At 41.5% G+C, this 15,019-nt stretch overlaps 1 protein-coding gene across 2 annotated transcripts; it reads left to right on the top strand.

The window, feature by feature from the left end:
- The first annotated feature begins 2,591 nt into the window (after nt 1–2,591).
- Nucleotides 2,592–10,866, top strand: TM4SF1 (transmembrane 4 L six family member 1). 2 transcript variants are annotated; one of them, XM_080929256.1, is made up of 6 exons: nt 2,592–2,668; nt 2,904–3,161; nt 4,488–4,580; nt 4,664–4,809; nt 8,458–8,638; nt 10,513–10,866. In XM_080929256.1, exons 2-6 carry the CDS (start codon nt 2,985–2,987, stop codon nt 10,525–10,527), a joined length of 612 nt encoding a protein of 203 aa, XP_080785382.1. In that variant the 5' UTR covers nt 2,592–2,668; nt 2,904–2,984; the 3' UTR covers nt 10,528–10,866. The 2 variants fall into 2 exon arrangements, with proteins under 2 accessions (XP_080785382.1, XP_080785381.1); XM_080929255.1 differs by lacking the exon at nt 2,592–2,668 and having other exon boundaries at nt 2,857–3,161; nt 10,513–10,865.
- Nucleotides 10,867–15,019: the final 4,153 nt, after the last annotated feature.

The following is a 15,019-nucleotide window of genomic DNA, read 5'->3' as shown; positions in this document are numbered from 1 at the left end:
ACACACATATATTCTATATGCATATGTACTTATGTATATATATATATGTGTGTGTGTATGTGTGTGTATATGAGAGATAAGACTCAAGATTGAACATGAAATTCATTTAGCATTTTGTGTGTACACCTAACACAACACAATGAGCTGAAGCTAATTTTGGCAGTAAATATTTTCAATACATCTTTAGTTTGGTGGTTTTATTTTATTTTCGTCATACTGGGATCAACTTAGTGACTATGTTATGACCTTCCACATGTTGGGCGAGCGCCCAGAAGCCTGTTCCCAGGCCCTAGGCCAGCATTTTGATGGCACTCCTCTATATGGGATCAAATATGGAGTTTTTCCACGTGTGCTATTACATCAGTGTGGAAAAGATTTTGAACCTTGGAGCGTTCTGCCTGGATTTTAGATTTTCACCTCAGGGAAGTTCAGTTCACACGTGAGTAGTAGCCTACAAAATGAGCAGAAACAGAGGTGGGGAGATAGGACAGCACCAAGGGTTGTGAACTGAGGTGGGAGCTGTGCACATCAGTTTTATGGTCAAAAGGAAGGCCACGATTACCTCCCAACTAAGGTCTGGTTAGTAATGTGGCCACATGGTCAGAAAAATGTCCCCCACAAGTATACGTTTAAGTTTAAAGCCAGAGACTAAACTGAGGTCATGTGAGCAATTGCAAAGCGGAAGCACTGGGCACTGAAGGGGACGGGGTGAGCGAGTTGAAAAGATGTGTCACGGAGGCTGGGCATGGTGGCACCACCTGAGATCTCCACTCTCAGAGGCCGAGGGAAGAGAATCACAGGTTCCTGGCTACCTTGTGCTCTTCAGTTTGTCATTCCAAAAGGACAAGACACACTTGCCAGGTCATCTGAAAATACACCAGAACTTTACTTCAGGCTCTAGCCAAGCAGCCGTGTTCCATGGCTTATAACTGTAGCTAAAGAACCTTAAAAGAGCTCCTTAGGAAGCATCAGACATGAGTGATACTTTGAGAGTTTGGTTCCTAAACTTGAGAGAACTTAAAACATTCATGTAGGCTGTTTGCCATTCCCTATTCATTATGCTGAGGGTTGGTCCTAAGTCTTCATATGTGATTAAAGGAGTAGACATAGAAAAAGATCTACTAATTAGCTTCAATTAGAGCTTATGAATCTCTAGAAATAATAACGAAGTGATTGATTACATATGAGTACACTATCATTCTCTTCTTTCTTTTTTCTTTTTTCATAGCAACACACTCATTGGTTCAGACACTCTTCTAGTGTACTTGTGCAGACCTGGGGACAGTCCTGGAGGTAAATGACTTGCCTCAGCCCACACAGCTGGAAGGAAAAGAACGCTGTGTCTTACTTCATACTTGCTGAGATATCCAAGCCCACACTCTCTCTCCGCTTTGCACTGCTGACCACAGGCGTGGGAGAGAGAAGGCAGCAGAGGATTTAAGAACTAGGAGCAATGGAGAAAAGTCCCCAAAAGGACACTCTGCCCCATTTTGGCATCTGAGGCCTAGAGAATGGACAGTGAGATACCCACTCTCATCTGTCCTTGTCCAAGGAGAATGAGATAGGCTGGGTACCAGCAGTTTCTAGAGAGACACACATTGAGTGATTTACCTATCAGCACGGGCAGGTAAGTGGGAGAGCCAAAGGAAAGGAAAAGAATGCAAGACAGATGTAGAGATGGCAGACTCCGGCTTGCTTCCACTAACCTGTAGGCAAAGCAAGGAGTGGATGCCTTTCAGGAAAATCGGTTTCTAAGTGCTTTGCTTTTCTAAAAAGAATCTAGTCGTTTGCCTCTATTGCCCTTTCAGCCTTATCAGCTGTGGGATGCTATGCACACAGGACTCACAATCCAGCACAGAGACCACATACCGCAATGTTACAAGTGTGTTGGTGAAAGAGGGAGACTTTTATGGGGACGAACTCTGCACACACTCAGATGGTTCCGCTTTTCCAGCATTTCCATGAATTTATTTCTTCAGTCCAGTTGGCGTTGTGACCTCATCATTTATTTATTGTAACTCCCCTCAGTGTTTAGTGGTTAGATTCTATCCTGTTCTATAACTTTGAGATGCCTCTGATCTAAGCCAGAGTCGCTGTTTCATCAGCGTTTCTCAGCTTCCTTCTCTGACCTGCCCAGGAAGGGCGAGTGAGTCCCCGCTCCATCCATCTTCCACCCTAAGCCGTGCTGGGGGCCTCCTTCTCCTTCTCTGGCACTGCTTTGCTACACAGCATTAGTCAGGAATGTTTGAGCTGTTGTGTTGCTGGATACCATCTTGCTCCGAGGCAGATGTTCTCAGCAGCGCTGACCCAGGGAAACCAGCGACCGGACCTGTCCTGCCTAGCTAGCCGGAGGCAGAGGAAAGGAAGCCACACTGTAATTTTCCCAGCAGCCTCCTTAAATCTGTGGGTGACAGCTTAGACACGTTGCCGTTGCCTTGAACAGACACGGAAATGAGCTCAGAGTTTAGGAAACTTGCCCCAGGTCGCAAATTAAATTGTTGTCAATGTAGAAGTGAACACAAGCCTCAAACTGGAAACGGTCCAACAGGCTGCAAGAGAAAGATCCACAGCTTTTTCCAAGGCTCCATGCGTTCGTCTCTAAGCAGTTACTGGAAGACTGTGCCAGACTTCCCCTTCATCTTCATCCTGTGAGCAAGCGGCAGAGTAGGTTAGTCATTTTCTCTTGCGGGTGACTGAGGATGTTTCTCACATCCTACTACTGGTTTCGTTGTCCCAAGGATTTCATTTGAAGGGCGGGGCACTTCTTCACTTCCCTCCACCCCAACCGGAGACTGAAGTCTGGACCAATGAAAGCGTAGAGCCTCATTTACTGGCACTAAGAACTGGCACTATTTAAGTGGTAGCAGGAATGGGTTGTGAGCGTCCGTCGGCTTTCTCCACAGAGGGGCACACTATCCTCTGATCCCTGGCACCGCTGAGCTGAGGAGAGGGAACAGACAGCCTGCAGGACTCCTGCTGCCACAATGTGCTACATAAAGTGTGCAAGATACATCGGATACTGTCTGGTGTGGGCTGCTGTCTTCTGCATCGTAGCTAATGTTTTACTCTACTTTCCCAATGGGGAAACAAAGTATGCTACCGAGGACCACCTCAGCCGCTTCGTGTGGTACTTTGCGGGCATCGTAGGCGGAGGCCTGCTGGTAAGTCACTCGGAACTGTTACCACTGAAGCTTCCTCTCCCCTCTCCATTCTTCTCACGCGAAGTTTTCTCTAATGCCCATCTGTGAAAACTGTGGATTTGTTGATATGCTCTCTCTTTGAAAGCAGAATATTCCAAGGTTGGGTTAAACTTATGCTAAACTTATTAGATGTTGTTTTAGTAAAATCTTTTACCTTAGAGCAAACTCTCTTTTCTCAGAATCTTTTACTTGACTGCTTGAAAAATGCTCACATTTCAAGGGGACTATCGGGTTTCTGAGAGGTGGAGCGGTGGCCACGCCTCCTTTGGAGCTGAAGGAGAAACAAGTTTGGAGTCTAAATTACTCCGTTGTTTTCTTTCCAGCACCTCCGTCATGAGAAAACATTTAGGGAGTGAACTGGTATTTTCTAATAACTGTAAGCATTCTCCTGAGGTTTGAGTAGAAACAGGTTGGCATCTCAGTCTGAGGACGGCCTGTGCTGGCTTACTCCTCCCCCTCCCACGTTTGTTTTTAGGAGCCATCCAGAGGAGTTGACACAGTGGGAGGTGAAGTATTAGTTTCCATCTCAGCACAAACGGAATGTAGACACACTTGACGCCGTGCTACAACTTAAAATGCTAGACTTAAGGACTACAAAGAGAAACTTTATGGAATTGTTACTGTCACAGAGAGTACTATTTTCTTTGCCAGCTAAAATTAAGACGCTTAAACCTAATAGACTCATTGTGGTATGACTTTGAAAGAAAGAATCACTGTCCTTCGTGCGCCCATAATCAGTGTGAATACAGTGACGTAAATGAGCTTACTCTGTGACATACACTCAGCACCCTCTCTGCTCTGTTGCTTTTGGCCTTGAACTTCAAGTAGCTCATTCATATTTGCAGCGCACCACTGCTGAGTTGAAATGGCGCGTTTGCATCTTCAAAGAAACAGATCATATTTTTAAAATATTTTTTAACCTTTTCTATGTACTTAAAATGTTTGAGCCATTCTACTCAAGATTGGATCGTCTATGTTTAATGAAGGCAGGGGTCACATTTAAAGACAGATTTTACACTTAGCAGTGCTAACAGCTTTTCTATAAAATACGTTAAAATTCGTGGCAAATGCTCACATTACGGGTTACTACTTCACATTCTGTGTGCTCACCCACTGTACGTGGAAACAAGCAAATGTAATATTTCTGTCTCCTCTCAGGCCTTCACATCACTTACGATATTTGCTTGAGTTAATAAGCAGAAATAGATACATCTTACAGAAATGTCTGACCCCTCTCTTAGGAAATCAGGAGAGACAATGACTTGATTCTGCTTCCCTTCTGAGCAGATGTTCCTGCCAGCGTTCTTGTTCATCCGGCTGGAGGAAGAGGACTGCTGTGGTTGCTGTGGCTACGAAAACTACCACGGCAAGAGTTGCTCGGTAAGTCTCGCGGTGCTGCATGCTGGTGAACGTGCTTTATTCCTGACACAGGGTGGTGCTCACTTCTTGCTTTCCTTCCGTAGATGCTCTTCTCTGTGCTGGCTGCTCTGATTGGAATCGTGGGGTCTGGCTACTGTGTCATTGTGGCATCGCTGGGTTTGGCAGAAGGACCAAAGTGTAGCGATGCCAACGGAGTGTGGAACTACACCTTTGCCAACACTGAGGGACAGTATGTAATTGTTCTTTACCTAGCAATGCATTCTTAACCCCTACACTTAAAACTAAGTTATCTATCTACCCACCCATCCGGTATCTCCTTACTCCATGTCGTGTGTAAGGACAGATGGGCAATCACCCACCTGGGGAAATTCTAACTACTATTAAATATACTGAATTTCTTCTTACAATAGCCCTATGGAGATGCTCCCATAATTACTTTTTTTTACAGATGAGAAAAAGAGACAGGCAAACATGAAGTGACTTAAGCAAAGTCTCATTACTAGAAGGTACTAGTGAATCCAGGCTGTCTGCCTCATAGAGTTTGTGCTCAAGGTGTGAGCTGTAAACTCCAATGACACTCAGGTCAAATGCAGCACATTTTACCAGCTCGTAAGACAGTATTATTGTATTCTTAGGTACTCTAACTCTAGAACAAACAATGCTCCCACCCTATACCTGCATATTCTGAGTTGTGTATAACACACACACACACACCCTTGATTTAAGTTAGCAGGAGACAAAGCAAAGGTCTTATCACTACCTTAACTTCACTGAAGTTAAGAGAAACCCACTGTCCTCTGCTAGGAGTTTTTAAAAATCAATTATGACAAAAGAGCAAAATCAGAAAAGCTAGTGGAAACCGGTATACATGGTGACCAATGGGTATAGATTGTCCTTTCCTCACTTGCCTTCTTTAAAAAGATGTTATTTGTGTTGTGTGTGTTTGTGTATGTGTGTTTGTGTGTGTGTGTGTGTGTGTGTGTGTGTGTGTATGTGTGTGCAAGTTCAGGATGTAGTGTCAGGTATTCTGGGGTTGGAGTTACAGTTAAGTTGCCTGATGTGGGTGCCAGGAACTGAATTAGTGTCCTGTGCCAGAGAAGAACACACTCTTAACCACTGACTGCCTCCCTAGACATAATTTAAAAATTGAATTCTGAAAGGCTCAGTTTTTAAGAAACAAATGAAAACTAAAAAGACTAGACTGTCCTTTATATTATCAGTAATATTGTTCCTCACAGATTGTGTAATTAGGACGAGGAAAGAGGGGAGAAGTAGTGTGTGCTTAATATTTCCTTCATGAGATAAAATACTTGAGTTGGACTTGGGTCTCACTCAGCTCCTCCTCACTCTCTAAGAACAGGAAGACCTGAACTAATTTTTTGTCTTTCAGTGACTTCATCTAGAGATTGGCAGCTGTCGTGAGCTTTAATGAGATGATGCCTGAGAAATGCTCATGTGATGATGACACATTGAGAGCAGTGGTAGTGTTAGCTTAGGATGAACATGAAAGAATGGCAGCCTCTGAAGGAAAACTAGCACTTACTGCAGTTGGAGTCTTAACCTCTCCAACTGCCATCATCTTTGCTCAGAACATAATATGCTCATAGAAAATGATACATATCTGCACAGACATGCAGGAAGGTTGCATGAGTTTACCTCTGAGAACAGTCATGGTGCACGCATTCCAGATGCGTGCGGGGTTATGTCCATCACTAAGCAGATTTTAAGAGCTATTTGTACATGCCTCCTACTACTCATCTGTGCCTCCCAATGAAACCTTCTAGATCATTCTTTATTCAATCTGTTTTAGGATCTCAATGCGTAGGGTAAATAACAGTTCCAGGCCACTGATTAAATTTTCAGTAGTTAAATAGAGCCAAAGAAAAATTTGACTCTGTGTGACCTGAAGAATAGCTTTTGTTTTTACTGGCAAGCAGAAACCCAGGGCCAGAATGCCAATTTTTTGGTTTTTTGTTTCTTGTTTTTTTTTCCCCCCCCTTAGGGGTGGAATGGTGGTGGTAAGTTTTGTTTTAAATCAACAAGTTGAATGTCTGGTTTCAAGCTGGGGCAGGAAGAAGTGATAAGATATTGTACCAGGTCTTGTTGTGGGGTTAAGTCACTTTTTGATGTTCCCACACAATTGAATCCTACTTCACTGAAAATCCAAACACTACTCTGTGGGGTAGCAAGGGCTGACATTCTAGGAAGGAGATCTAAGGTATGCCTATCTATCTATCTATGTATCTATCTATGTGTCTATGTATCTATGTATCTATCTATCTATCTATCATCTATCTATCTATCTATCTATCTATCTATCTATCTATCATCTATCTATCTATCTATCTATCTATCATCTATCTATCTATCTATCTATCTATCTATCTATCTATCTATCTATGTATCTATCTATGTATCTATATATCTATCTATGTATCTATCTATCATCTATCTATCTATCATCTATCTATCTATCTATCTATCTATCTATCTATCTATCTATCTATCTATCTATACTCACACAAATTTCTTATTTCGTGTACATATAAAGTTACATATGACCTTAGCATGGCTTAGTGATTTTTAACAAAGAGAGTTCAGATTGTTATTTATCATTCTGTGATTTTTTAAACACACACCATGTTCCAGACACTGTGCGGGTAGCTGTGCTAATGGGTGTAAGATTAGGTCCTGCTCCTGCCTGCAGAAAATGCAGCCATGTGTGGAGTGGGTCTAAACAGGTCTGCTCTCCTGGGAAGGTGTTCTTTGTTGGGAGCCTTTCACTTTGTGTCCCTGATTGGCATACTTGGCATTAGTGTTCTCAATCCACGCTCCATGTGGCCCAGCTCTAGCTCAGTTTCCAACTTACACAGCAGATCAGCAGTCCTAGTCAGATAACTAAATACAGAGTGTTCTTCATTGCTACAGAGCATAGCATCATAAAAGTAAAGAGGCTGAACTCAAATCCATGTTTTATTGTGAATTAAGTTTTTGCTTGAAAATTAAAAAAAATTATGTCAGTAAATTTCATTTGAAGATAAAAGCCACTTGAGTTTTAGCTTGGAAGAATTTAGATAGTTTTCCCAAAAAAGAAAGATATTAGATGTTTTAATGAAATGATAATTAATATCCTAAAGTTTAAAATATAATGTAAAATATGTTTTCCAAATAAATAATTTACTCAATATCTTGCTCATAGACAATGATTAAGCACTGATAAACCTGGGTAACAGAATAGAAATATGCTTTATAAGTTTACTACCCCAACCTGAATTGTTTTCATTTTTCTGTATTTACTTTTAGTTCACAGTCATATGAAACATGACATGATTTTTTTCCCCTGAAGTTTATGACTGGGTCAGTGAGTGTATTCCCTTCAACCATGCACTTAGAAAATTTATTTTAGTCATATGAGTACACTGTAGCATCTTCAGACAGACCAGAAGAAGGTATCAGATCCTATTACAGCTGTTTATGAGCCACCATGTTGTTGCTGAGAATTGAACTCAGGACCTCTGGAAGGTGCTCTTAACCACTGAGCTCCAGCCCCACGACATGGTTTTTAACACGATGCAGATATACTTTTGCTTTTCCTTCTTACAAGAAGTCATATGTCTTTTAAAGAATATAAAAATATTTCACATGAGAATTTCTTAACCACAGGATCCTAGATTAGTGTCAAAATTTGTGTTTTTGTATTATGTTTATCATTGGGATAGTCTTTGGGCTAAAATCTTCCATTTGTTGGAATGGCATTTCTAGCACATAAGTTTGTGTTAATTCATTTCTATGTTACTGAATAAAAACCTCCAAACAATAAAATTAAGTTATGAAACGTCCTCTTAAACTGTGGTTGTGCCTGGACTTCTGTCCACAGGTACCTTCTGGATTCCTCTACGTGGTCCAAGTGCTATGAGCCCAAGCATATTGTGGAGTGGCATGTGACTCTGTTTTCTATCCTCTTGGCTTTCGCTGCAGTTGAATTCATCTTGTGTCTCATCCAAGTAGTAAACGGAGTGCTCGGAGGCACATGTGGACATTGCGGCTCTCGACAGCAGGTGAGAAGTTGTATGACTTGAGGTCTAGCCCTGTAGTGGTAACAAGGCTCCATCTTTCTTCTTAAAGGTAAAGCTAGGCACAAGCAACCAACGAGAACCTATGGGAGGCATTTCATATGTTCAATTTTGGCTTCAGCACTGAGTCTCACAGACTGTCCTCTTGGTTTGTAGACTGCTTCTGTGGGCACAGAAACACTTGCCTATAGACACAGTACATCTTTCAAGTCAAATTCCCTGTATGTTTCACTCACCCAGCTCTGGTTACAGATTTGTGTGTTCGGGATGCTTGCCTTCATGTTTCTAAGCCGGTATGAATAGTAACCAACATCGGTTCCATACGGCGTAGCACTAAATTCACTCCCCAGTCACAGGTCCAACTCAAACACTGAACAGATGTTTAAGATCACTTACTCGGGAGGGAACAGACTTCAGTTCTTCAGTTATTTTATTCCAAGCCCTTCCTCTTCACCTTGGTGCTGTACTTCCTGTTCTGTTTGATTCCCTGTAATTCTTTCCTAATAAGGAATAACAAAAATGCCTTACCCTTATGCAGTAGGCATGGAGTACAATCATTAGCCTTTGAATGTTCTTCAGAAAAAAACTTTCTATGTGAAAGAAAACCAGGAAGTTCTCATTTCCTGTGGATAGGAATTAGGAATAAAATAACTACTTGTTTGTAACAGAGAAAGTGTTTTTTCTATTTTTATAGAAATTATTTTTTCTATGTCTCCCTAAAACATATAACATTGAACAGATGGGAAGTTAAAATCTGGCCCATTTTGGGAAGTTGGAGCTTTATGTCTTATTCTTTAAAACAAGATGAAGTAAACAGACTTATGTCACTCATATTTTCCATTGTGCTCTATTTATCTCCTAATTCAAAGTCTTTTGACCTTCGCTGAAAATAATGCAAACCAAAACCAAAACCAAATAACTCCCCCTCCCCCCACAAAGATCCAAAAATCAAAAAAACAAATAAAACCTAATAGAACCCAAAAGCCAGTGCTGCTGGGAAACCCTTTGCTATAAATATATGGAAATTTCTATTCATTTAGAGAGGAAGTTAGAATTTATTTCTAGCTTTATCTATCAGGCAAAGCCACAAAATTAAGAATTTCTTTGGCTTCCTGTCAAATTTCCAGATAAACAGCCTAGTGGGAAAACTTTAGTGTGACATTGTTTTGTTAAGGCGCCTGAGGGGAGGGAGAACAGAATGAGACCTTTGGAACTGGTTCCTAGGTACAAACCTATGCTCTCCCTTGAAACTCAGACAAAGCTGAGAATAACCTCAGTGCTCCTGGACTTGGTGCTGCTATTTGGGCCACAGGCGAAGGAGATCTGTGTTTTGTGAAGAGAGATAACTTCCTGAGTTGGAGGCAAGCATGTGGGCTGTCAGGGTCTGTAGAAAGGGTGTCTTCACATTTAGAAAGATAGATACCTTTGTTTGAAAGACAAAAGGTGCTCTCACAGGACAGGGGATTTAATACAGGAGAGCTGAGTCCTAAATTTGTAGCATTTGACTTTAAAAGTTAACTGCAGCAACCCCCACACGGGTGGGAAATTCCCACGGTATTATTTTAAATTATGCCCCCAGAGAAAAGACCCAACACAAACACACTACAAGCCAATTCTGTGTCCATTTCCGAAAGTTTCCATGAACACTGTCTATAAATTTTCCTGGGGAAATAAGTAAGTCTGGTTTGTTTGGGAAACAGTTTGTGAGCCTCGTCTGATCCCTAATGGTGTGGATGGCCTGGTTTTGATTAAACAAACAAACAAACACAATCATTCTATGTTACGTCTGCTTTGAATAAGATTGTGCACTGGGTGTTGACACTGGTAATACGCTAATATAAATTTTATTTTCTTTACAGCAATATAACTGCTAAAAAGGAACATGAGACAGAACCGCCTGCTTCCCGTGTGTCACTGTGATGTGTATATTTTACCTGTGCTGTGAGACTTTGCACCTTGTGTCATATCCCACCCTTTCTGCTTTTATAAGGAAATGTGCTGACGTCATGACATGATGTCAGTGTTTACATTCATAAAACAAACTTCGTTTTGAAGAACAAGGCAGCAAACTGCACTCTCTCGGAAGGCATTTTACAGACTTAATGACTGTTCTCAGCATAGCTGAGATTAAACTCTTCAATGTTTGAGATAAAAATCACATCTAACTATTGTGCATATGTTGTGCATTTGTTTTTTTAAAATAAAAGATCTAAGGTTTTCTTTTTAAGACCAAGAAGGACCAAAACAAACAAACAAACGGAAGGATGTATTTTCCTGTTCATATGCTGTTTCCCATGTGCAGGTGCACATGTCTCTCAGAGACCCTGAGCAGTGAGAGAAAAGCACTTGCCTGAACTGGAATCTTCCTGAGAAAGTACCAACCCAAGCGTGGGAGAGAGAGTGTGTGAAGCTGACAGTGGCTGTGAACACGGCAAAGGCTGTTTCTGTAAAGAGGAAGGTCAGGGTAGTTAGACGAGAAGGGAAATGAGAAATGGAGAAAAGCAGTTGAGCACCATCGTGGGAAATTGGAAGAGGTGGAGCAGGGAAGGAAGCTCACGAGGAAAGGCTTCCCAGTGTTGAGCATAAAATTAAGTATTTACTACCATTCAGCTGTGCATTTAGTTTTCTGTTGAAGAGACACCCTCTCTCCTCAGGCAGTTTATTGGAGTTGTGTAGAGAGGATCTTCCTAATGCTTAGGAAGGTCTATTACCCTTTCTGGAAGACAAAAGAAGTTTGTAGAGTACCGGCTTTGGGGTCTGGAGATCTGGCCTCTAACTTAATAGAATTTAATTTGAAAGGCCACACACAGTGAATTCACCCAGTAGAGCAAACCAATGGCATTGTCCACAGCTTCTGTTTTCCCTCCCTGTCTGTGCTCTGTGCTCTGTGGTCTACTGCTTGGGTGGCATCCATGCCAAGGGCTTGCTTTCCTCTGGGTCTTCTCTCCTGCTTTCTCTGCCTTATCCCCTCTTCTGCCTTTTCTATCAACAGATAAACATGGCTACATTATCCCCCGAGGCTATCAAATCAGTTAGATATCTTTCTTTCTGCTGGGTGCTCCAGTAATCAAAGTCCTGGGTAAGATAGCATGTTTTTTCTCTTAGTGCACAAATTACACCTTGTTATTTGTTTATATATGTATGTATGTATGTATGTATGTATATGTATGTATGTATGTATGTATGTATGTATGTATGTATTGTTTTGATGTAATAGGATCCCTTAACCCACTGCTTGGCAGAATTACTTAGAGGAGATAGAACTGTGTATTAGCTCACGGTTCCAGGGCTTTCAGTCTGGGTCACAGGCTGTACTGATCATGGGGTAGGAGCATGTAGAGGAGACCATAGATCACCTCATGGTAGATAGGAAGCAGGTAGAGCAAGGAACTGAGGACCAGACAAAACCTTTAGATGCAGGTCCTCAAACTACCTACTTCCTTCAATTAGGTCCCACTTCTAAAGTTTCCACTGTCTCCTAAAACCATTCACAGACCAACTGTTCAATAAACAGTTCCAATAATAATGATTAGGATTTTGTACAGAGAGCTTGACTTTGGTTGTTCTTTGTTTTGGGTAACAGACAAGGGCATTAAGAAGGAGTTCTGGTTGCTATTAGACAAGTGCACTCTTCCTTTGGGAAAAGTTCTAACATCTTTGTGCTATGATCCCTCTAGCAATCTAGTGAAACATGGGGACTTTCTAATAGCACCTATAAGCACATACAATGTATATACAGAAGAAGTAACTCAATACATTGCAATATTTTATCAAAAAAATTAGAAGTGGGGCTAGAGAGATAATTCAGTGGTTAAGAGAACTGATTGCTCTTCCAGAGGACCCAGTTTTGAGTCCCAGTACTCAAACTGCAGCTCACAACCATCTGGAAGTCCAGTGTCAGTGGACACAATGCCCTGTCCTGGCTCCACAGGCCATATGTGTGGTGCTCAGACAGACATGCAGGTTTAACATTCACCCATATAGATAAAATAAAAAGTCAGCATTATATACTAGTTGTTTTGATACTCTACTTTGTTGCATCACATCCGAAGACAAGCAGACAACTGTCCATGTGTTCTAGCTGCAGCCTCATGAGTAAAACAATTTACTGTACTTTTGAAACAGCATGTCAGTTAAGCTGAGATTTTTGAGGTACCAAGAATAACTCAGTGTAATATGAAAACATACACAAATACTCTAGATGAAAAGGTGACATTAGTTTTACTACTAATTTAGTTTATTGCATGTAGTCACAATGAAAGGAAATGCAGTTAATATTTTAGTTAAAGGTTGTTACAAAGTAATGCTACTATTGATTTTCCACTAAAGTGTGGTCCTATTCCCCAAATATCTACCTATGAGCCTATCGATAACTCTTGGGCATTGGGTTTAAAACTTCTTCAACAGAAAATTCAAAAAGACTCTTAAAAGATAATGATTAGAAGTGTCTCTGTGTAACCCACTGAAGAAAAAGGGTCTGGGTAACAAAAAATAGACTTTATTTCTATCAGGGGTGAGTGTATAGAACCAAACTGAAGAGTTTCCCTGTTGCAGTAAATACAGAAAAAGAAATAGTTTCTCTCTTTATCGACCCCGCAGTCTTGTTCCATGGGAACTGCTTCTACTACTGAGCTGCGTGCACAGACTCTGTCACTCAGTCTGCAAACCTTACTCTCCGCACAGCTCTCTGGGTGGTTTACTCCGCCCGCCCTGGTGCTTCTGCCCCTGTCCCGGGTGGAATCACTGCCCTGCCCAGCACAAACATGACTCTAAGGCCGATAGCTTTTCATACAGGTTTATATATTCAATTCTCAACCCACAAACCAGTAAGATTTCATCCAAAAGACAAGGATACAGACTGCCCTTCCATATGAGATAAAAGACCTATAAAATCCTTAAAATGTTCATAACTACCTAACGCCAATTAAGTCCACCTGGATCCACCTCATCCTTTCCAAGCTCCATCTTGATCCTCCTCTGTCCACTTCTCTCTCCCTCTCCTCTGATCCTCTCTCTCATCCTTCTCTTTCCCTGCCCAATCACTAGCTCTCGAATTTATTTTACTAATTAAAATGGGAAGAAGCCTCTAATGAAGTCACCTGAGTACTAGGTAGCCCTTCTTGGGGAAGTGGAAATAACATCAAAATACAACAGAACTGTCCAACATGAAGAACTAGTGACTTTGTTAAAGAAATTGTGATACAAGCTTTGACCCTGAGGGTTAGGAGAAAGGATCAAGAACCTGCACATAAACCCACACTGAAACTAATCAAAGAGAAACTGGGGAAGAGCCTGGAGCACATAGGCACTGGGTAAAATTTCCTGAACAGAACACCAATGGCTTATGCTCTAAGATCAATAATTGACAAATGGGACCTCATAAAATTGTAAAGCTTCTTTAAGGCAAAGTGCATTGTCAATAGGAAGGTGGACAGGGGAAACCAGGAAAGGGGGAACATTTGAAATGTAAGTAAAAAAATATCCAAAAAATAATAATAATAAAAATAATTTTAAAAAGAGAAAGAAAGAAAAAAAAAACATGTCTAAGTGTCATCGAGGGCTTCTCAAGAGAGTGTCAAATAGTAAGACAATCCCAAGAGTAGGGATGAATTTCCCAAGGGAACATAGGATATAATTGTGTCCTATTAAATCTTAAAAGCTTGCTAAGAAACTAGTTTTTAAACCTATGACAGCAAAAACTCCCAGAAATCTATGAGGGTGATCCTAGCTAAGACTCCCCGAAATGAGGAATATGGAGCCTGAATTGGCCATTTCCTGTAACCAGGCAAGATTTCCAATGGAGGGATTGGGACACAAACCTAGCTATGAAACCTTAGACCCACAATTTGTGCTGCTTACAAGATATGCAGAGGTAAGAGATAGAGCAGAGAAGGGTCAACCAATGACTGGCCTAGTGTGAAACCCATGTCATGAGAGCGAGCCCACACTAATGATATTCTCTTATCCTTGCAGACAGGAGCCTAGCATAACTGTCATCAGAGAGGCTTCACCCAGAAACTGAGGAAAATTTGCAGTGACCCACAGCCAAACATTAAGTGGAGCTTGGGGAATCCTGTAGAAGAGGGGGAGGAAGGATTGGAGGAGCCAGAGTGGTCAAGGACACCACAAGAAAACCTACTGACTTAACTAACTTGGGTCCATGAGGACTCATTATACACTGAACTGTGAACCAGAGAGCATGCACTGGACAGAGCTAGGCTCTCTGCACAGTTGTGCAGAGTCCTCATGCGCCACTCCTTAAGCAGGAGCAGCGACTGTCTCTGACTCCACTGCCTGCCTTTGGATAACTTTCCTCGTCTAATCTTAATCACTTAGAAGAGGAAACAAATTAGTCATAAAAGGTAG

This window comes from Micromys minutus (genome assembly GCF_963924665.1).
Source record: "Micromys minutus genome assembly, chromosome: 15".
NCBI classification, from domain to species: domain Eukaryota; kingdom Metazoa; phylum Chordata; class Mammalia; order Rodentia; family Muridae; genus Micromys; species Micromys minutus.
Note: the sequence above shows the minus strand (reverse complement) of the source record. Positions and strands in the feature narration are given on the sequence as shown.